A 22,344-nucleotide genomic window follows, 5' to 3' on the forward strand; every position below is an offset into this window, starting at 1 on the left:
AAAGGATCATAGAGATCCTTTTGAAGTGTCCATTCAGATAACCAGTAGATGATTCTTTCACTGAAGACCAGATGATTTTATCTCCAGACCTATTTATTGACCCATTAAGTTCTTACTTAAGGCTAGTATTTAAGTTGTGTGTGAGGTTTATTTTGTTTTGTTTGTTTTTATGGAACTTATTGGTGAATTAGGTACATTTAAAAATAAATGTATGTTCCTTCTCTTTTACTCTTAATTAAAAGAGTAAAAAGCACCACCAATTTCAATCTTAAGAAAAAAGATTATAGCATTTGAAATCTAAACTGATTTGACATTTCATTGTTCCATTTGTTTTTCACCTTTTTTCCTTTCCAGTCATTTTGCTTGTGTAGTTTCATGTTTTCTTGTCACTATATTCATAGTTGTTATGTGTTGTGCATTAGAAGCATCCATTCTACACCAGTCCTGCTGCTATCATGGCACACGGTGAGCAGCCCATCCCTGGTCTCATCAATTATTCCCATCATGCAACAGGCAGTGCAGATGAACCGGTAAGAGGCTTTTGCATAAATGATTTTGCAAGCATACTGCCTACTTTCTATCATTGGAGGTAGGCTATAACATATTATGGAAGATGTGTTTTATTCTGAAGGATCTTCAGCAGTGCTCTCTTGTGAAAGTATAAGTGCCACTGAGTATATTCCATCACAGGATTTAATTTAATAGAGTTTCTCCTGTACCTAAACTACTCTAATATTATTAAGAATCTGTAGTATGTGGCAATGAGCTTTCATCACATGACTTCCAAGAAATTCATTGCTCAAACTTTGTTTTTGTCTTTAGCAATTTTATCATATACCTTCAAATAAATTACCTGAGTTTATTAAAGTAATCCCTTTAAGAGAGTCACCTTATGTCTTAAAACCTAAACTGGATTAGTCAAGCTAATATTTCATTTGTATTAATGTTGGATTTTTTTGCTCATGGTTTTGCATCTTATTTTCTTTTCCTTCACTATGTTCTCATTACAACTATTTAGAAAGTTGGGTCTGGATACAAATCCTGAGATTCCTAATCTTCCAATAGAAACTTTTAAAGATACATACCACTTCTTTCAGTCACTGGCTGAATTATATTTGCAAAAAATGCCAGACTAGAAAAGATTAAAGCAGTGATATTTTAGACCATGAATGAAAAAAAAAATCTATCTCAATCCCTAACATGGATATACCGAGAGGAAAAGAGAAGTAGTAAAGTAAAATTTGACTTTAAATACTTAGGAAGAACAAAAACTCAGAATTTGGGGAAGTGGGTGGGTAGAGAACTAGTATCAGTATTCTCTTGAGAGATACACTACCAAAATGGATATTTTAACCCTTACATCCAACAAGCACTGCCTGGTTGGAAATGAACTTAGGCTAGTCAAAGGACAAGTAGAAAATTTAAATATTGATTAGTAAAATTACTAATGAATTTCAGCTGATAGCTAATATGTGAATTCTCAATATAGCTCTGTTATAAGTTACAAACAATCAAAAATATACCAAAGCAGGACTGTTTTTCATAATCTTATCTTATAAAACCACAACATCTTATAAAAGAACAACTGTAATAATCATCCTGGTTTTCAAACTGAAGTATTTGTATGCATAACCAAACTTTTAACTTACGTATTTTGAGTTTTATATTTTTACGCTCAAAATTATTTTAGTGACTTTCTTTTAGTTCTTCCATGGATGGCACATAACTAGTACCATCCTAGATGCATAGAAGAGAAATTCATTATTATGTACAATGGATTCCTTTTATTATTAGGACTTCATTCTCTGAAGGAACTAGTTGATAATGGCTGTTTAAGTGTTCTAGCTCGATGTCATAACCCAGGAACTTCTTATTTATTGATTGATATTTAATAATCCCCTCTTTTAGTGGTTATGGTCTTTTTCACAGATAACCCAGTTTTATAAGTAGACTTCCATTTTTTGTGCTTTCTATATATCAAAGACTATAATGTTCTAGTTTTTCAGAACTAGCATCCATAGAAAAGAATGAAAAAAGAAGAAATAGGTAACAGAAAATAATTAAAAGGAAGGTTCTTAATGCTCCTAACGAAGTTATGTTAACTCTGTGAATGCTTATCCAGCACCAGCTTCATTAATGAGTCTCATTGGTTCTGAATGCCCTGGTTTATTATCAGTGTTTTAGATCTCTACATGAGAACAGTCATTTACAGTTTATCTATGAACTATTTGGCTGATGTTTACAAGCTTTACCCATGTAAAATTTAAAAATTAATTTTTGAAAAGGACAATCCAATTGCCTATTGGAGAGAAAACATCACAATTTCCCTCAGCTGGTTCCCATTCTAAGGCATGCGAAGCATTATGGGATAATGTAAAATTATTCAACTTAAAATCAGAAAAACTAGATGTAAGTCCTAAGTTTCCCAGTTAACATTTGGGGCAAATTATTCAGCATTTAAGGTTACATTTCTTATGTATAAGATGGAAATAATAATCGTCCTGTAAGTCACAAGAGGTTATTTCTTTGTACCAAATAATGCATATTGGGGAAAATTGTAACTAAGTTTAGAGTTTAATATTTACAAAATTCTTTCTAGGCACCAAACTCTATGCTTGATGCTCAGAATGCAAATATAAATGGATTGTTCTAGCCTATAAAGAATTTACAATATAACTAGGGAGTTTTCTATTAATTTTTTTACTTTCTTAACTCAATTATCTACTTATGATAAAGAATGTGAAGCCTTCTTTCTCTCTGCTGCGCAGAATTCCATTGTGTTATACTCTTTGCAACAGCATGGATGGAACTGGAGAGCATTATGCTAAGTGAAATAAGCCAGGTGGTGAGGGACAAATACCACATGACCTCACCTTTAACTGGAACCTAATCAACAAAAGAAAAAAGCAAACAAAATATAACCAGAGACTTTGAAGTTAAGAACAATCTAACAATAGCCAGAGGGGAGTGGGGAGGGGATGGTGGGGAGAGGGGTTTTCAGGAACTACTATAAAGGACACATGGACAAAACCAAGGGGGGATGTGGAGGTGGGGGAGGGAGGTGGGTTTGGCTGTGGTGGGATAGAGGAGTGGGGAGAAAATGCAGACAACTGTAATTGAACAACAACAACAAATAATAATAATAAAAATAAAGTGTAAAACGTGTTTAAAAAATGATGCCAATAAAACTCATAAATAAATCATTAAAAAAAAAAATGTGAAACCTGATCAGTGTACTGACTCTTCAATAGTTAGTTACTAGTGATCTGATTACTAGTTTTTGCTAAACTGATCAATTTGCTTTTTCAGAAAATAGAGGCTTGAGGAATGCCTCTTATAATAGATGTTTGTTGGTTGCCTCTCCAGCAGCCATTTCCCATTCCCTCTTTCTAACTCTGTACTGCATCTCCCAGTCACATGGTTTGGTGGAAGATTGACTAAACCTCCAGGACAGGTTGGCTTAATGTAATCAGCATATCCATTTCACATAGCCAGTTTTCAGTTCAAGAAACACATAATTCAGGCTAGTAGGAGCAAGTGGGTCTCATCTCTTAAGTTTTATTTGTAGTGGTGGGGATACAAATTCTGTTTCTTACTGGATATTAATGAGGAAATACACAGCCTCAAGAATTTAATCTTGGAACCATGAAAGGAAAAACTGGCAATAATGGAACCAACAGTAAAGAAGCAGTCCTGAGAAACAAGAGAAAGAGAGCCGTTGGGTCCAATTCACAAGGTTTGAACCACTCACTCAAACCCTTGTTGAGCTATACCCACCTCTTTACTTTTCAGTTACATGAGCCAATAAATTACTTTATAAAAGTTAATTAGAGATATAAATTGGTATACGGTTGTCTGTAAACCAAAAAGCATCTTAGCTAATATACCTCAATAGATACCATCCCATCAAACAGGTGAAAAGTCTTTCTTATAATGACAAATATATCAAATAGGAATCCCTGAAGTTTTATTTTTGAGTGAGAATCCTGTTTCAAAAGGATAGGGAGTAGGGGAATGTGACACAAAGAGGGAAAAGACGGAAAGTAGATCCTGTCCCTCTGTGGTTGCTGAGTAAGAATGAAGGTTTTTTCAAAGAGACTGGATCCAAATTTGAAGAAATTATAACTTGTGCAATGCAGCTTCAAGGCAACTTATACTTTAAAAACTCCAAGTCATAATGACAGGCAAAGAGGAATTTGAGACAAAGGAAAAAGATATCCAAAGAGATACATAATAGGAAATCTTGTCTCACTGACAGAAATTAAATCTTCTGAAGAAGTTCAGCACAATAATGATTATCCCCAGGCTCTACTGCATAGAAGAAAACCTGCTGCTTGCCCTGGGAAGAAAAATAATTGCTAATTTCCAGTTGGTAAAGGATAGGGCGAAAACAATATGTTGAATTCAAATGGCCAGTCAGAATGAGCAACCTGCCATCCTATTGACTTGTCAGGAAATAAATGATACCATTACAAAAAGAAACAGAGATACTTATAAAGTTTTGATAAGAAAATCACCCTGGCTGGTGTAGCTCAGAGGACTGAGGGCTGGCCTGTGAACCAAGGGGTCACCAGTTCTATTCCCAGTCAGGGCACATGCATGGGTTGCAGGCCAGGTCCCCAGTAGGGGGCACATGAGAGGCAACCACACATTGATGTTTCTCTCTCTTTCTCCCTCCCACCTTCCCCCTCTCTAAAAATAAATAAAATCTTTAAAACGTAATTAAACAACATAAACATATATGGCAGAAAAATTTCAGCCATTGTTCATATAATGAGAACAGTATGTGCAACATTGATGGAGCCTGGCAGCCAAGGAGAGTGGACTGGAAGGCACATGCCTGAACAGTGAAGATGTCACTATACTAGTCAGTGGGGACGGTAGACACCTCTGAGGGAATGGATACGTGTACTGTGTGGCCATTGCATTCAAAATGACTGACTGAGCAAGTGAACACCAAATCTGCATCAAATTTTGCATTAAGCTTGAACATTCCTCCGCAGAAACTATTCGGGTGACTCAGAAGGCCACAGCTATGGGCAACGGCTGATCAGAAGCTTCATCACAACAACACGCCCGCTCAGGCATCACATCTCGTGTAGATTTTTTGGCAAAACATCAAAACTGCCAGGTGACTCAGCCCTGCTACAGACCAGATTTGGTGCCCTGTGACTTCTGGCTTTTCCCAAAACTAAAATCTTTCCCTTGGAAAGGGAAGAGATTTCAGACCATTGATAAGATTCAGGAAAATACGATGGGGCAGCTGATGGCGACTAGGAGAACTGTGTGAGGTCCCAAGGTGTCTATGTTGAAGGGGACTGAGGCGTCATTGTCCTATGTACAATGTGTCTTACATCTCATATCTTCTTCAATAAATGTTTATATTTTTCATATTACATGGCTGGATACCTTCTGGACAGACCTCGTGTGATGACAGAAGATGGCTTAACTTTGGGTGGTGGGCATGCAATGCAATATACAGATTTCGTATCATAAAAATGTACACTTAAACATTTAAGATCCTGTTAACCAATGGGACCACAATAAATTTAATTAAAATATTAGAAGGATATAAGTAGGTTTGCTAGATGCATCACAACTGTAAATTTCGTGGACAGTTAGCATATGTAAAAAGAAGCCCAGCCTTCTCTAGGCTAAATTTATATAAATAAAAGTTATAACTATTTCAGCAGTTGCATTCTTTGTGTAAAGTCCCTGGAAAACTGTCAATTCCCTCATAATGTCTTTATGGTAAGGAGAAATGCTGCTCAAAATTTTTGAAATATCTGTATTTTATCCCCATTAGAAAATTTTACTCTCTTCCATTCTGATATATATATATATATATCCAGAAGGTATCCAGCCATGTAATATGAAAAATATAAACATTTATTGAAGAAGATATGAGATGTAAGACACATTGTACATAGGACAATGACGCCTCAGTCCCCTTCAACATAGACACCTTGGGACCTCACACAGTTCTCCTAGTCGCCATCAGCTGCCCCATCGTATTTTCCTGAATCTTATCAATGGTCTGAAATCTCTTCCCTTTCCAAGGGAAAGATTTTAGTTTTGGGAAAAGCCAGAAGTCACAGGGCACCAAATCTGGCCTGTAGCAGGGCTGAGTCACCTGGCAGTTTTGATGTTTTGCCAAAAAATCTACACGAGATGTGATGCCTGAGCGGGCGTGTTGTTGTGATGAAGCTTCTGATCAGCCGTTGCCCATAGCTGTGGCCTTCTGAGTCACCCGAATAGTTTCTGCGGAGGAATGTTCAAGCTTAATGCAAAATTTGATGCAGATTTGGTGTTCACTTGCTCAGTCAGTCATTTTGAATGCAATGGCCACACAGTACACGTATCCATTCCCTCAGAGGTGTCTACCGTCCCCACTGACTAGTATAGTGACATCTTCACTGTTCAGGCATGTGCCTTCCAGTCCACTCTCCTTGGCTGCCAGGCTCCATCAATGTTGCACATACTGTTCTCATTATATGAACAATGGCTGGACTATTTCCGGAAAGGCCTCATATATTAGGTTCCCTCCACTCTCCACCATCCCCACTTACTTCCCTCTGGTAACCACCACACTGCTGTCTGTGTCCACAAGTTTCAGTTTTATATCCTACTCATGAGTGAAATCATATGTTCTTAGCTTTTTCTGACTAGTTTATTTCACTTAGCCTTACATTAAGATCCATTTATGTTGTTACAAATGGCATTATTTCTTATTTTCTTGTGTCTGAGTAGTATTCTGTTGTGTATATGTACCACATCTTAAAATCATCAGACACCGAATAGCCAAAGCAATCCTGAGATAAAAGAACTAAGTTGGAAGTATCATACTACCTGACTTCAAATTATACTACAGAGCTATGTTAATCAAAACCATATGCTCTTGGCAGAAAACCACATAGGTTAATTGAACAGAATCTGTTAATTGAACAGAAATACAACCACATGTATATGGGCAGATAATTTTCAACAAAGGAGTCAAAAACACACAATGGAGAAAAGAAAGCCTCTTCAATAAATTGTGGTAGGAAAATTGGACAGCCACATACAAAAGCATGAAAGTAGATTAGTTTGTCCCCATATAAAAATTAATTTAAAATGGATCAAAGAGCGCTGGCCAGGTTGGTCCTTTGGTTGGAGCATCATTCCGTATACGAAAAGGATGCAGGTCCGATCCCCAGTCAGGGCACATCCCTGGGTTGCAGGTTGGATCCCTGGTCATTGCGTATGCAGGAGACAACTAATCAATGTTTCACTCTCTCTCCCTTCCTCCTACTCTAAAAATCACTGATCATAGCCTTGGGTAAGGATTTAAAAAGTAAAATAAGTGGATCAGAGAGCTAAGTATAAGATCTGAAACAATAAATTACCTAATTGTATCTTTCTTCACTCGTTTTCTATGTTGAAAGAACCAATTTTTGTAGTTTCTAGGAGCTTGCTGGGAAAATTCAAAGATATTTTCGGGTGAAATGATACCCTGAAATTTTTTAAATTTGTTTTATATGTAGGATTCAATTTTGAGTTGTCAGGGAAATTTACATACTTCATTTCTGATGGTATCCTGTAGACCTGTGAAGTAATTTTTGGTAGCCTTTTAATTAAAATGACAAAACATTAGTAAAAGCATAAAAGTTGCCACAATTTTTAAGAATTAGCTCTTTCATAAGTAAGGAATCTTTGTTATTTGTTTTTTCACCCTTAAATACTCGAGCATCTAATGAAGTTAACGTATAGCACAGAAAATTATTCTGGTAAGACACAGCATTTCTGCTGAGTAGATTACACAGATAGTAAAGGCATTAATCAAAGAACAGCACATCAAAATTAAGCAAATTTTTTATATTCAACACATTTTATAACTTATTCTCAGGCTCAGGTATTAAAAGTCAAAGAAAATAAACTTTTTAAGTTCTAGTCTTCTTTATGTTCTTTCAGATATTCTTCAATAAACTTTAAAGTATATTCTTGAACAAACTTTACTTTAGGACTGCAGTCTTTCTCAGATGATCCACAAGATGAAAACTATCCTCCTAATACTGATTTATAATTTACTTAACATGCAATATGTTAATCCTTGGTTTTTTCAAATGAATTAATAAATATTTTGAATTTTTGTTTTGTGTTGATTTATAATTCAGTAAATAATGAAAATTATAACCCACTTGTACAAAAGCTGTAGGGGTTCTAAATAAATTTTAAATGTGTAAATGGTCGAGAGACCAAAAGCTTGAAACTGCTTTAGACAAAATTTTTTTGCGTTAAAAAAACAAAAGCACATGCCCAGTTGTATTTCTCTAACACTCTTGCTCCTACTGTAGCTTCAGTGACTCATATTAATTATAACTTTTAGTGAAAATAAGACATTTTTAATTCACACAGACAATTGGGAGGGGTAGGTAGTTAAGAACTATCTGACATACATGTATTTTAGCAGACAGTAAAGCTCAAGTATATACATAATACAACTTTCTACAACATACAATTCTTTGACTGCTTGTTGAGCTCAAAATGAAGAAATAGACATATAAAAAAAGGACTGTAAACAGCACTCTGTCATCTTTCACCCAGTAGAGAATAAAAATCTGTAATCCATTTACAGAGATCACCAAGTGGTCAAAAACCAACGTCCCAATTATTGTTGCCACTAATAAGCAATAATTTCCTGGCAGTGCAAAAACTAGAAACAGATGAAGCACAAATCAATATAATGGGGTTTTTATTTCAGTTTTTTTAAACCTGGAGGAAACAGACAGTTATATAATTTCTATTGGCATTTGAGATTCACCTCTGGTTACAAAGAAAAGATTCCTGTGGGCTTAAGCAAGTGCTTAAAATTGTACTCCACAGCACAGTTTGTTCTATTAGATAAATCCACTGGGCATCTCAGTGGATGACCTCTAAAACTATTAAAAGTAAGTTTTTACATATAGAATTTTAATACAAATGTCAAATGAATGAATACATATCAAAGATGTTGTTTTATTCATTAGCTAATGATCACAGGAAGATGTTACAACCACTTCACAGAAAACAGAGAATGCAACTATATAGGCATTAGGAATGCTGAAATGAATTTACAAATAGATGCAATACTTGGTCATTATCTGCAGAGTAGTCCATTGCACCTCCAATAGAATCATTTGGACCAAAACCATTTATATTGCTATCAGTTTTTATAATTTAGAATTGTAAAATAGCTGAAAAGCTATGAACAGTGCAGATAATCGAGAATTGTCCACTACACAGGACACCTAGTAATACTGTTTTCTCCATTTCAAAGTCTTTCACAATTTCTCTCGACTCAAAAGGAGTATCATGATGTGTAGATGTTTACAAAAAATCAAATTTTTGCTAAAGATGTTTGTGTGCCTAGTTTGCATTTTTATTGTTTATACCATTATTTGTTTCTACTCATATGGATGCTACAAAGCAGGATTTTGTAGAAGGCTATATGATTTTTAATAATTAATGTTTGAAATCTTTATATAACTATTATAGTTAATAAAGGAATGTCTTGTTAGGATGCCAGTTGTTTTTTTCCTAACATTGACCTTTGAGTAATATTGTTGGATTGATTATGTATGTAAGTGTGATGAATTAGTAGTAAGTATTATTTGGGCTAATATATGTTCTCATAAGTTTTTCACAAAATTCACTAGTATTTTGTGAATAAAATAAATAGGAAAGTATGTTAAAATAAAGTACACAGACCTTTTTCAAATCTGGAAATCAGTATTCATTGTACTTAACATGAGCTTTCGCATCTGGTAGTTTTAGTTCTGTCAATTATTTATTCTCACATTGGATAAATTACTTCCCCTTCCTAAGCCGCAGTCTTCTCTAATAAAAATAACAATGATATTAACTCTATTATCACTTCATGAGTAATTTATGAATATTTAAATAAGAAAATGGATTTAATAGCACTTACCATGGTATCTGGATAAAGTAAACATTTAATAGTAGGGTGTTGATATCCTCACTAATACTAACTTAGCCTTCAGATATTACTTATACAATTCTCCCTTTCACACCTCTTTCTTGGCCCAACCAGACAATCCCTTTTTTTCCTTCTTATTCAGCCTTTAGTCCCTTTTTAACCCCTAGCTCAGTGAATGGTTCTTACATTTTTATTAATGGCGACCTCCTTTCGGAATGTGATTAATGTTGCTGTCCCTCTCCGAAGGCTCGTATACACAAACGTTGAGCACACGCATTCCTAACCTTACTCTTTGCCTGGCTAATGTCTGTTTATTCTTTCTGTTCCAGTTTAAGCATCTCTTTCTCACAGAAAGACTTGTCTGATCTGCCTCCCCCAACCTAAATTATTGCAGTTATTCTTTCCCATAGCACCATGTTCTTTTCCTTTATAGCACTTGTCACAGTTTCCGATTATATACTTATTCATGTGTTTGGTTTAAATGTATGTCTACTATAAGGTCCATGAGGATAAGGATTACCATCTCTTAGTTTATATGATCAATCCAGCATCCAACAGAGTTTGGCACATAGGATTTACTGTGTAAATATTTGTTAAATATGTTCCATGAAAAAATACAGTGCCTCATCCATCTCTAAGGAATAGATGTCCGTTAACTTTATAAGACAGATATAAAAATACAAGACAGGGGAATATAATCAATAATAGTGTGGTAACTTTGCACGGTGACAGATGCTTACTAAACTTAGTATGGTGATCATGTCACAAAATACATAAATGTCAAGTCACTATGTTGTACATCTGAAACCAATATAATATTATATGCCAACTATACTTTATAATCATCAATAAAGTAAGATATATTTTGTAATGCCCATGATGTATAAGGAACCTTCCAAGAAATAGACAAAAAAGAGCATATTCTCTCCCAATAGTAAGCCAATATATTAAGCAACTATATTAACAGTGATAACAGATAACTTTTGAATGCTATAATATAGAGCAGACACCATTCTAAGTGTTTTATATATGCCATCAGAAATTGATACTGAAATGTAGGTATCAACAAGATTATCCCTTTTCATTTTCCTGGAAGGCAAATTTACATAGGAAAACAAACGTTAATAAGGACTCTGATTAATACCATTGAGAACAACAAAAATTCTAAAAAAAAGTTTTAATGGGAGAATAATTTTAATAAGTATAGATAGCCCTTGTAAGAAACATTCATATGAATATTTAAGTTTTTACATTTATATAAAGGTAGGTTATAGTCACAGCTTACATGTTTACTGTCTAGAAAAAAAGTCAGAAAGTATATATTTTCTTTGTATATTCTTGTGGATTTTTTCTATCATTGATTTTAATCTAAATTCAGGTCTTCATATTTATTCTTGTTAAGTTTCATTTTGTTGCATTCAACTGATCAGTGTAGCCTAAGGAGAGCTTTTTGAAATCTATATTGGCCATTCAGTATATTACCTGTTTTTTGTAGCTCTATCACCTACAGATATATTAACTATGCTTTCATTCAAGTTACTGTTACAACTTTTTTTTAGGGTAGGCCATTGCATATACTACCAGAAATCCTATTGGCTATAATTGCTTGGTCAGCTAACATATTTCTCTTGTAGTCATCAAAACCCACTTTCTTTATCTTGTCCACAAGACTTATGAATGACTTGTCAGATACCTTACTAACTCAAGGTACACTAGTTTGATAGTTTTATCCTTTAGTAAAATTTTCAGTATACTTAGTCATAGCTATTAAAAGGATTAATACCAAAACTCTGGGAAGATATATAATGTATATTTTCTGAAAGAACCCATTTAGGTATTCATGTGCCATCTATTCTTATTCAGATCCATTTTGAAAATGTCATTTCACTGCCTACTGATTGCTGTGGTTTGTGTTGAGAAATCAGCTGTTACTTTTATTGAGTACTTCTTGTCTAAGCTGCTTGTCTTTTGCTGCTTTCAAGATTCTCTTTGCCTTTCACTCTTGACAGATTGATTACAGTGTTTCTTGGTTGATATCTTTGAGTTTATCCAGCTTGGGGTATTTGAGCTTCTTGGATTTGTAGATTCATGTCTTCAACAAATTTGGAAAATTTTCAGGCATGATTTCTTCAACTATTACCTCTGCCAGTTTCTTCTCCCCTGGAACTATCACGCATGTCTTGGTACAGTCATTGGTGTCCCATAGGTTTGATGAGTCCTGTTTATTTTTCTTTGTTCTTTTTTGTCTGCTCCTACAACTAGGTGTTCTAAATTGATTTAACTTCAAGTTCATTAATTCTTTTTTTCTTCTTGTTCAATTATGCTGCTGAATCCCCTCCCCAGTGGATTTTTCATTTTAATTATACTCTCCAACTTTTGAATTTCTATTTGGTTCCTTTTTATTTCTTTATTTTTATTGATATTTCCTATTGGCAAGACATCATTTCCATGCTTTATTTAATTCTTTGTCCATGGTTTTCCTTAGCTCTTTTGATACATTTTAAATACTTGGTTTATAATTTTCGTCTAGTCAATCCAATGTCTGGGCTTTCTCAGGGACAGTTTCTATTTATTCCTTCTTTTTGTTGAAAACTGGGTTCTTTGAATATTATAAATGGCAATTTGGAAATCAGATTCTCCTTTCTCCCTGGAGTATCTTATTGCTGCTTGCTATTTTTTGTTGATTAACTTTTCTGAAATATTTTTGTCAAGTCTATTATTCTTTGCTGTGTGGCAACTGAAATCTCTGTGCCATTAGCTTCATGGTCAGCTAGTGATTCAACAGAGATTTCCTTAAATACCTTGAGAAAGTATACATACAGAAAAAGAAAACTCTCCAATTCTTTGCAGATGGGTTCTTTGTATGTATCAGGGCATGTCTTCATCACTCAGCCAGGCAGTTTACAACTCTGCCTTACCCTTCACTTCCTGATGGTGCAGTCTGACCTTCAACAAGAAGTGAAAGATTAGATGAAGTCTTGCAAGAATGAGCCTAACCCTGGGCATACACATGAGCTTTTGGGTTCTTGGGAATATCTGGGAACTTTTCAAAGCCCTTATACCTGAACATTTCAGTTACTCTATTGTTTGTCCCAACTGTTATTCCTTGTCAAGACAGAGGTTAATATCTGGTTTTAAATTTTGACAATTACTGCCCCCCCCAATTAGTTTCCTGAACTCCTGGGATTGTTCCAAGCCAGGAGAAGCAAAGGCAAGCCCTTCAAGTGTGTCCTTCAGTGAGCCAACAGACATGTTGAAATAAACAGCCACAATTTTTGAGAATAAATTTTGTTCTCCTTCAGTTGTAAGAAGCTTTACCGGGAATGTGTACTGTGTTGTCCAGGCCACGACTGAGCTGTATAGTGGGTGATTCATTGGTTTTGGTTTTAATTGATTAACCCTTCCCCTGGTTGCTATAAAGTTTTAATTAGTTTCTAGATTTCTGGTAAAGTTGATTCTGACATTATTGCTAGTTAAATCACCTCTTTAGTAGAAGGATGGACTTTTGGCATTCCAACCCTGCCATTTCCACAGAAGGATTCCTTTTAAGACAGAAACTACTCACTATAAAAGAAACTATTGATAGATTTAACTAAATTAAAATATTATATTTATCAAAAGACATGATAAAGTAAGACATGATAAGCCTTAGAGTAGGAATAGATATTTACACCATATAAAACCGATGAATGACTAGTTTTTCAGAATAAATACAGGAATATAATTTTTAATTCAACAAAAAAGAGCAACACAATAAGGGGAAATTGGGCAAAAGACAGACAGGGACTTTACAAAAGAGAACATCTAAATGACTATGATAAATATGAAAAGGTGCTTACACTAACAGGGTAAGGAAAATTAAAACCACCGTAAGATATTATTACTACCTACCAGATTTGACTAAAATTAATAGTATTGACATTAGATAGAGGTAACTTGTGGAGTAAGAGCAACTGTTACTCTTTTGATAGACGTATAAATTGGCTTAACCAATTTACAAATTTGTAAAAGAAGGTATTCAGCCCTGACTGGTGTGGCTCAGGAGATTGGGTGTCATCCCACAAACTGAAAGTTCATCAGTTGGATTCCCAGTTAGGGCACATGCCTGGGTGACAGGCCAGGTCCCAGGTTGGGGGCATGTGAGAGGCAACCGATTGATGTTTCTCTTGCACATTGGTGTTTCCCTCCCTCTCTTTCTCCTTCCTTCCCCCTCCCTCTAAAAAATAAACAATAAAATATTTTTAAAAGAAGGTATTCATACCCTATAGCAGTAATTCTTTTCCTGGGAATTGATATCCTAGAATTAATGCATGTGGGAATTATGATACATGAACAAGAATGCTCATAGTAGCATTGTTCATAATGTCTCCAAAATGAAAACAATACAAATATCCATCAGCAAAGTAATCCATATTTATTGCCTCCTTTTTCTTACATCCACCTTTTTTCTTTATGTCTTATAATCAAGAATTTATCTTCATGAAATAAGCTCTCTCTCAGGCAATTAATGACTACACTCATCTTATTGAGTGTCTTTCTTTTCTTTTATCCCTCTTGGTGTATTCTTGCAATATGATCTTTGCCTGTATGATCTTATCTACCTATATATCTTCCCCAACCATATCTGTGCAAATGATTTTTAAGTATCTCTAGCATAAGTTTCTTTTTTGAGATGGGTTGAAAGTTTATTTCCAGGCGACATAATGAAATTGCAAATTTGTGGTTGCCAATATTGACAGGAGGATGGCTGATAATTCCTTTGGCAAATTATTAGTTGCCTTCCATTCTCATTCATCTCAAAGCATTAATCCAGATTTTTGTGACTAGTCTTCTAAAAAGTTATCTTTCTCACCTTTACTTCCCTGTTTTCTCATCAGTAGATCTTTACTCCCAGCATCAAAGAGAAGGGTACTAGTGAATGTCTCACTTCATTTCCCAAAAATTAACTTGTTTTATTATACTTACTTGCTTCCTTATTTTTACTCTTTTTACTTTCCTGGTAGCTCCTTTAATTGATAAATCTAATGGCTTCTTTCCAACTCTCATTCTACTCCTGTTTCTCCAATATTTGTATATTTTAACATCTCCTTGAAAGTTTATTCTTTTTTTCCTTCCCTTATAGCCACTCTTTCTTAATTTTCCTCTTTTGTCTCTAACAGTTTCTTAAAGAGAGGAAGACAACAGTATGAAAGTTAAGAGGAGAAGGGGCTTGGGGGAAGATGAAGAGTGTAAAGGGTTCAAATATAAATATGGAGGCAGAAGGAGACTAGACTTTGGGTGGTGAGCACACAATGCAATTTACAGATGAATATTGTAGAATTGTACACTTGAAACTTATATACAGTCATTAGCCAGTATCACCCCCAAAACTTAATTTTTTTAAATAGAGAGGAGGGTGAGATAATTTAGTTTCCAAACTGAAATACTTTGGAAAGTGTAAAAATGTGCTGTTTAATAATTGAGCCAGGATAATAAATATAAACTCAGATTATTCAAGGAAAAATAAGATTATGTTCATCCCATTTAGATTTTTTCCCCAATTCTTTTTCTCCTATAGCACCTCAGTATGGATATCACCTAGAATTTCAACCATTATCATTTGGTCTTTTATATAGTCTGTTTGGGTGATCCGAAACATTTGCGTGACTGCAACGACCACCTCCATTGATAATCCCCAAAGTACATATCCAACCCCTAACTCTTTCATAAGCTGTAGTCTCGTGTTTCTGATAGCTCATTGGGTGTCTTCAGACTGTTAACTTAAAAGGATATATCCCAAAATTTAAACCTATCTTTCTTCTCAAATATCATACTGTTTTGTTTACATTCATACACAGAGAGCGAGAGAGATGTGTAATATATGTACATCTGTGTAAGTCTGGAAATATGTATATCACATATACATACAACTTTGTGTAGGCATTTCATGAGGTACTGGACACACAACAGTACCCAAAACACCGTTGCATCATTATAACAGTGCATTCTAGAAAGCAAGCTAGACATTGATCAATCTACCACACATATACTGTAGTGTAAGTGTGATAATTGCTGTGAAGTAGAGGAATATGATATCATGTGAAATAGAATAGAGGCATTTGACCTTTCCAATTAAGGCCTTTTTATTAGGCATAACTGGCAACATATAGCTCTTCTAAATCAGACTACCTTAATTTAGAATATTTATCACAATTTGATACTCAAAAATACTGGCAGATGGAGCCATTTTTCTTCTCCGAATTTCTACTGCTTTTCATCCTAATTATGGGGATATTTTTCATAAATCACATAAACTGTCAAGCTTTGAAGTAGTGGCAGTACCATTGGCATTGAGGATGTTGGTATGGAAAGTAAATAAAAGAGCTTCTTTGGAAATAGTACAATATTATGTCCTTTATGAGAAAGAGAGGATATATAAAACCAGGAGCACCTTTCTAATCACTAAGTCTGGCTGCTGCTTCCTTCTTTTTACTTAGTGAGTGATATTTGTTGCATATTTTATCAAATGTTTTACTCCTCTTGTGCACAAAACTTGAAAGTGTTCAAGTTCTCACTTTGAGATTGGAAGATGTGCACCCATCAGTACTAGCCCAGAACATGAACTAAATTATGAATAGCCCCAAATAATAAATTTTATAGTTGACATAAATATTAATGATTTGAAAAATAAATAGTTCACATTATTTGTCCTTATGTTTACATATTTTTAGAATAGTGATACTCAATTACGTTACTCTTTATGGTGTTGATAGGTATAATATAATAATAATAATAATAGCCAGCATTTATTAAGTATTTACTATTTGGAAATGCTAGATAATTTATATACACTTTCTTATTTAACACTCAGTAGTCATCCATTGAGGTAGATTCTATCATTATCTTCATTTTTTAGATAAAGGAAATGGCAATTAGAAAAGTATATTCATCAGTGTTCCAGTAGAAGTCATGCATACTTAAATGGATAATTAAGAAGAGTTTAATAAAGGACTATGATATTTACAAAGGTTTGGGCAGATTTTAGGGAAAGCAACCTGACATAATGCAGTACCCTGGGACTAGTAATAGTGGAGACTATTAATACTCCTAGTCCTAGTGGGGCAAAGGGAAGGATGCTGTCAGAATCTAGAAAAGAACTATAAGCAAGTGTCATCCGACATGAGCTGTGATCCTAGCCAACTTATGATGACGACCTGGTAGAGAAGGAGCCAGGGAAATAAATACCAGACCTTACTTTTGTCCAACCCTTCAGTTTCTTGACAGTGCCTTCCTTTAGCTGAACCCAACTGGAAACCAGAGAGCTCAAGTTAGCTTGTTGATTCTATCTATACAGGTTAACTTCGAACAAAGAGGCTGAAGGAGAATAGAAATGAATCCGAAAAGAAATGGAAGATATCTAGGAAATACATAACTATTAAATGAAAGAGCCAGTATATGAGTACCAACTACTTTACTACTAAACACAATTACATTAAATCACAATTACGTTATGGTTAGGAGTTATTAAAAAGTTTAATAAAATATTGTTTGGCCAGGGAAAATATTTTAAACCTGAAGGGTTCTATTCTAGCCCAAATTGTTGGATGCTTTCTAACAGTACATGAGACAAAATACAGGAGCACTGTACAGCAAAGAACACCCTGCTCCCCCCAAAAATATTAGGTGTGGGTATTGATTTTACATACTGTTGGTAATGTCAGAATATTAAGCCATGCTTATCCCCCTTATTCAGATTCCAGAATCCATTATTTCTCGTGGCGTTCAGGTGCTCCCACGAGACACAGCTTCCCTCAGCACTACTCCTTCGGAATCACCTCGTGCTCAGGCTACATCTCGCCTTTCTACAGCTTCCTGCCCAACACCAAAAGTAAGTACAGTTCCTTAACACCGAAGTCTACTATGTGGAAAACTAACCAATATTTTCCTCTGCTTGTCAAGGTCAGATTGCATGAATGATAGTACAATGAAAAATTAATGGACTGTAAGATAGTTACCACCCATTGTTTCACAAATTGTCATATTAGGCCAACATTAGAACAATAAAAATTTCATGCAAAATGTCTACTCCTACATCATCACAGCTACAGGTATCACTCTCTGTAGATACTGTTTCTTTGTTTTAGACTTGTTGTTTTCTTAGCATACTCATCAGTATGGATGTGGAATTACATGTTTATGCAGAAGATTAATGCATTTCTGGCCAATAAATAATAAGATTAACAAAGTAAAATAATGTCGCCAGTGGAATTTTTTTTAACTTATCCAGGCTGGGGTAGCTCCCTGCTCTAGTATCATTCCAAATTTTTTCAAACATACTCAACTTGGAATGTTGCTGCCTAATATTTGGAAACAAATCTAAATTAATTAGAAAGAAAGTTTTAATGCCAACCTTTGGGGGAAGGAAGAAATACCTTAGTATTTGTTTTTTGTAATTTTCCCAACTACTGAATTATATATGGGGAAAATAAGGATTAGACATTCGCTGCCTCACATCTTCGTGTATATGATAAATTAAGTAACAGACTTAATTATGGCTGTGACTGCTAGCTCCTGGAATGTCTCCACCCTGGTTAAGATAGTCATTTGTGCCATTACATTTTCTATGAGGCGTCAAAAGGTTAACAGTAAAGTTTCTTTTTACTTAATAAGATATGGTGTTAGATATCAGGCTGTACACTAAATTTATTCTAGAGATCTTCAGGTAATTTTTCAAATTGTGACTTTTTCTCTCTCCTCAAATTTAGTGACTCACATAGCTCTCTTCGTCAACTCGAACTTTTCTGAATGTATCAGTGTTATAATTGGATTTAACTAGAAGTGATCTCAAGCAGTGCTTTTACATTCTGTGGTACAGCCTTCACAGCAGTCTTCAGAGTGTTAGTGTTGTATATCGTTGTTTTTAGACTTATACCAAAATTACTGATATTTATTATAGTTTTAAAAAATTGAAATCTTAAATCTTCAGTGAAAAAAATTTGTAAGAACATTCTAGACATAAAATGTATGTTAATGCCATTCAGATGCCAGTCACCTACATCCTCAACCGAATGAAAACAGAGTTCTCAAGACAGATTGGATAGATGAATCTCATTCATGCCTTTTAAATTTCTAAAACAAAATAATTAATTATTTGACTGCATTAAATTCTAATTATACAAGCTGTACTCATTTATCAAGACTGGGAAATAATTAAAGCTGAAAGTTAAGGTCACTATCAATTGTTAGCTATTCACCAAACATTAAGACCTAAATCTTGGGAATACAGAATTATTTTTCCCTTTACCAATATACTGTGAACATGAATATTTTAAGCATAATTTAATTATACTTAGTACTTGGGCCTTTTTAAAACTTTGTAATTACATTTTAATTACAAGGGAATATTAAATCCAATTTTAAAAATTAAAATTTGGTATTTTAATTTGGTATTTCCAAATTTACTTAAGTGAAATCCTAAAAATAAAAATCTTGATGTTTATTGCAAAACATTAGGAGAGCAGGTGGCTTTTCTTGACATTTTTTTCTTTAGTTAGCACTTAGTTGTTCAAACTGACAATAAATTAAAATAAAGCAGAGTATTTAAATATCTTTTTTCCTAAGAATTTTTTCATATTTTTATCTAGGAGTAAGAGTCTGTTCTTTTTACATAACTTTTACCAGCACCAGAATGTATACCTCAAAGATAAAATTATTGCTTTCTTGTCATTTTAAAATTAAACTGTTAAGGCTGAATCAGAATACTAGTATAATAAAAATCTAGCTTGAATATTGACATTTTTATATGTTTTTTATGTTTTTATTGTTGTTCCATTACAGCTGTCCCAATTTTTCCCCCATTGCTCTCCCCTGCCCCCCACCCCCATGCTCCCTCTCCCTCAGTCTCCACCCTGTTGTCCAGTATCCTGGGTCCTTTATACATGTTCCTTGACTAGCCCTTCTTTCCCCCATTATCTTTCTCCTCGCCTCCCCTCTGGTCACTGTCACCTTGTTCCTTCTTTCCATGTCTATGGTTCTATTTTGCTCATTTGTTTGTTTTGTTCATTAGGTTCCACTTACAGGTGAGATCATATGGTATTTGTCTTTGGCCACCTGGCTTATTCTACTTACCATAATACTGACTTTTCAAAGGAGCAAAGAAAGTCAAATTACTCTTTCTATTAAATGTCTCAAATTGTAAGACTTCTTGATTGAATCTAAATTAGATGCTCTTAATATGTGCTTTTATGTCAGTGACAGATATAATTTCTGCTGCCTTCATGGAGTTTACATTTTAGTTGATGGTATATTAAAATAAATAGGTAGATAAACATAAATAATTCTATTAATTATAATTTCACAATAACTTAATAATTACACATTGAAATTCATGCAAGAAGAAATGAAAAAGTCATAGTGATAGAAAGTAATAGGAGGGAACTGAACACTAGCTGGAGACAAGCCATGTAACCAGGGACAGATGGAAGAAGCCACATCATCACAACATGACTAGTAGGGAATGTGGAGGAGATGCGCAAGGGCAGGCTGGACTCCCATGGGTGGCAGCTGAAGTGTGAAAGAGGTATTTCAGCAGCCAGAGCATTCCCCCTGAACATGTGGGGTCTAAACCCCAAGCTGGTCTCCCCAGCCTACAGCGCCAGACCTGGGAAAAGAACCCAAATAACATACAGTTGTGAAAAGCAGTGCGGTTTCTGTCCGCCAGGGAGGGATGGCTAGAGATGCAGAGAGCCTCATAAAGGGCCAATGCAAAAAATTTCATGTGCAGCCACTTACCCTGTGCTCCGGAAGAGGAAGGGCAGAGCGGACTAGAGACGCTAAGGAGAGTCTGGGGTTGGTGGCTCTGGAGAGACAACAGAAGGAACAACTGCCAAGATACCAGACTCATTCCCCATACTATAGGAACCATTTTTTAAGGCAGAGCACTCCCCTATAAGTGGCATCAGCCTGAAGGGATGCAGTAGTCCTGCCCACAGAATACTCTGCCTCACCCTGTGGAACTTAAGCTAGGATGCTGAGTATAGCTTAAAGCTATATCACTGATTAGTTAACAACTAAGGTGGATCTTGGGGAGCTCTGAGACTTCAGCTGACACTCCCCCTGGCCTAGTGGTAGTTAAAGCCAGCCTTGGTGTTCAGCCTGGTTCTTTCGCACACACCCAGGCCCAGCAGAGGAAGCCACAAGCTCTGGATCGCTGACAGCTCCAAAAAGATTGACCAGGGCTAATTACAGGCAACATCTGACAAAGGCCTACACCGGAGTCTTTGCAAATCTACCTAATACATAGAAACAAATATATAGGAGCCAAAATGGGGAGACAAAGAAACAGACCCCAAATGAAAGGACAAAAGAATTCTCCAAAAGAAGAACTAGATGAAATGGAAGCAAGCAATTTATCAGATAGAGAATTTAGAGTAATGATTACAAGGATACTCAATAACATGAAAAAAGACATAGGAACCATAAACAAGGAATAGTCAGAAATAAAGAATGCAATATCAGAAACAAATAATACACTGGAAGGAATAAACAGTATGTTAGATGATGAAGAGGATTGAATCAATGATTTGGAAGAAAAGGTAGGAAAAAAACCCAAGCAGAGCAGCAAAAAGAAAAAAGAATTTTAAAAAATGAGGAGAGCTTAACAAACATTTTGGTCAACATGAAGCATAACAATATCCGCATCATGGGAATACCAGAAGGAGAAGAGAGCAAGCAAGGGATCGAGAACCTATTTGAAGAAATAATGACCAAAAACTTCCCTAATCAACACACAAGTCCAGGGAGCTAAGAGTCCCAAACAAGTTGGACCCCAAGATGCCTACACAGAGACATATAGTAATTAAATTGGCAAGGCTTAAAGACAAGGAGAAAGTCCTAAATGCCACAAGAGAAAACAAGATAGTTATATATAAGGTACCACCAATTAGACTGTCATCTTATTTCTTACCAGAAGCATTTCAGGCCAGAAGGCAGTGATGTGAAATATTCAAGGTGATGAAAAGTAGCCTACAACCAAGGCTACTTTACCCAGCAAGGCTATCATTTAAAATCAAAGGAGAAATAAGGAGTTTCCCAAACAAGAAAGATCTAAAGGTGTTAACTGGTTTGTTAACACCAAACCAGTACTGCAACAAATGTTAAAGGACTTGATAGAAAGAAGGGAAGGAGAAGAAAACAGAGGAAAATAGTCTAACAATAAAATAGCACTAAATATCTGACAATAATCACCTTAAATGTAAATGGCTTAAATGCTTCAACCAAAAGACATAGGGTAGCTGAAAGGATAAGAAAACACAACCCACCTTGGCTAGTGTGGCCCAGTGGTTGAGTACCAGCCAGCGCGAATCAAAGGGTCGCCAGTTCAATTCCCAGTCAGGGTACATGCCTGGGTT

At 35.2% G+C, this 22,344-nt stretch overlaps 1 protein-coding gene across 3 annotated transcripts in view; it reads left to right on the plus strand.

Moving 5' to 3' along the window:
* GPHN (gephyrin) overlaps nt 1-22,344 on the plus strand; it is a 437,816-nt gene that overhangs the window by 238,932 nt on the left and 176,540 nt on the right. For all 3 annotated transcript variants that reach the window (XM_045201246.3, XM_071222011.1, XM_024568512.4), the window contains 2 exons: nt 423-530; nt 17,688-17,822. In XM_045201246.3, the coding sequence (XP_045057181.1) occupies nt 423-530; nt 17,688-17,822 (243 nt within the window). The remainder of the gene's footprint in view (nt 1-422; nt 531-17,687; nt 17,823-22,344) is intronic.

The sequence above is a fragment of the Desmodus rotundus genome, chromosome 7 (assembly GCF_022682495.2).
Source record: "Desmodus rotundus isolate HL8 chromosome 7, HLdesRot8A.1, whole genome shotgun sequence".
Classification (NCBI taxonomy): domain Eukaryota; kingdom Metazoa; phylum Chordata; class Mammalia; order Chiroptera; family Phyllostomidae; genus Desmodus; species Desmodus rotundus.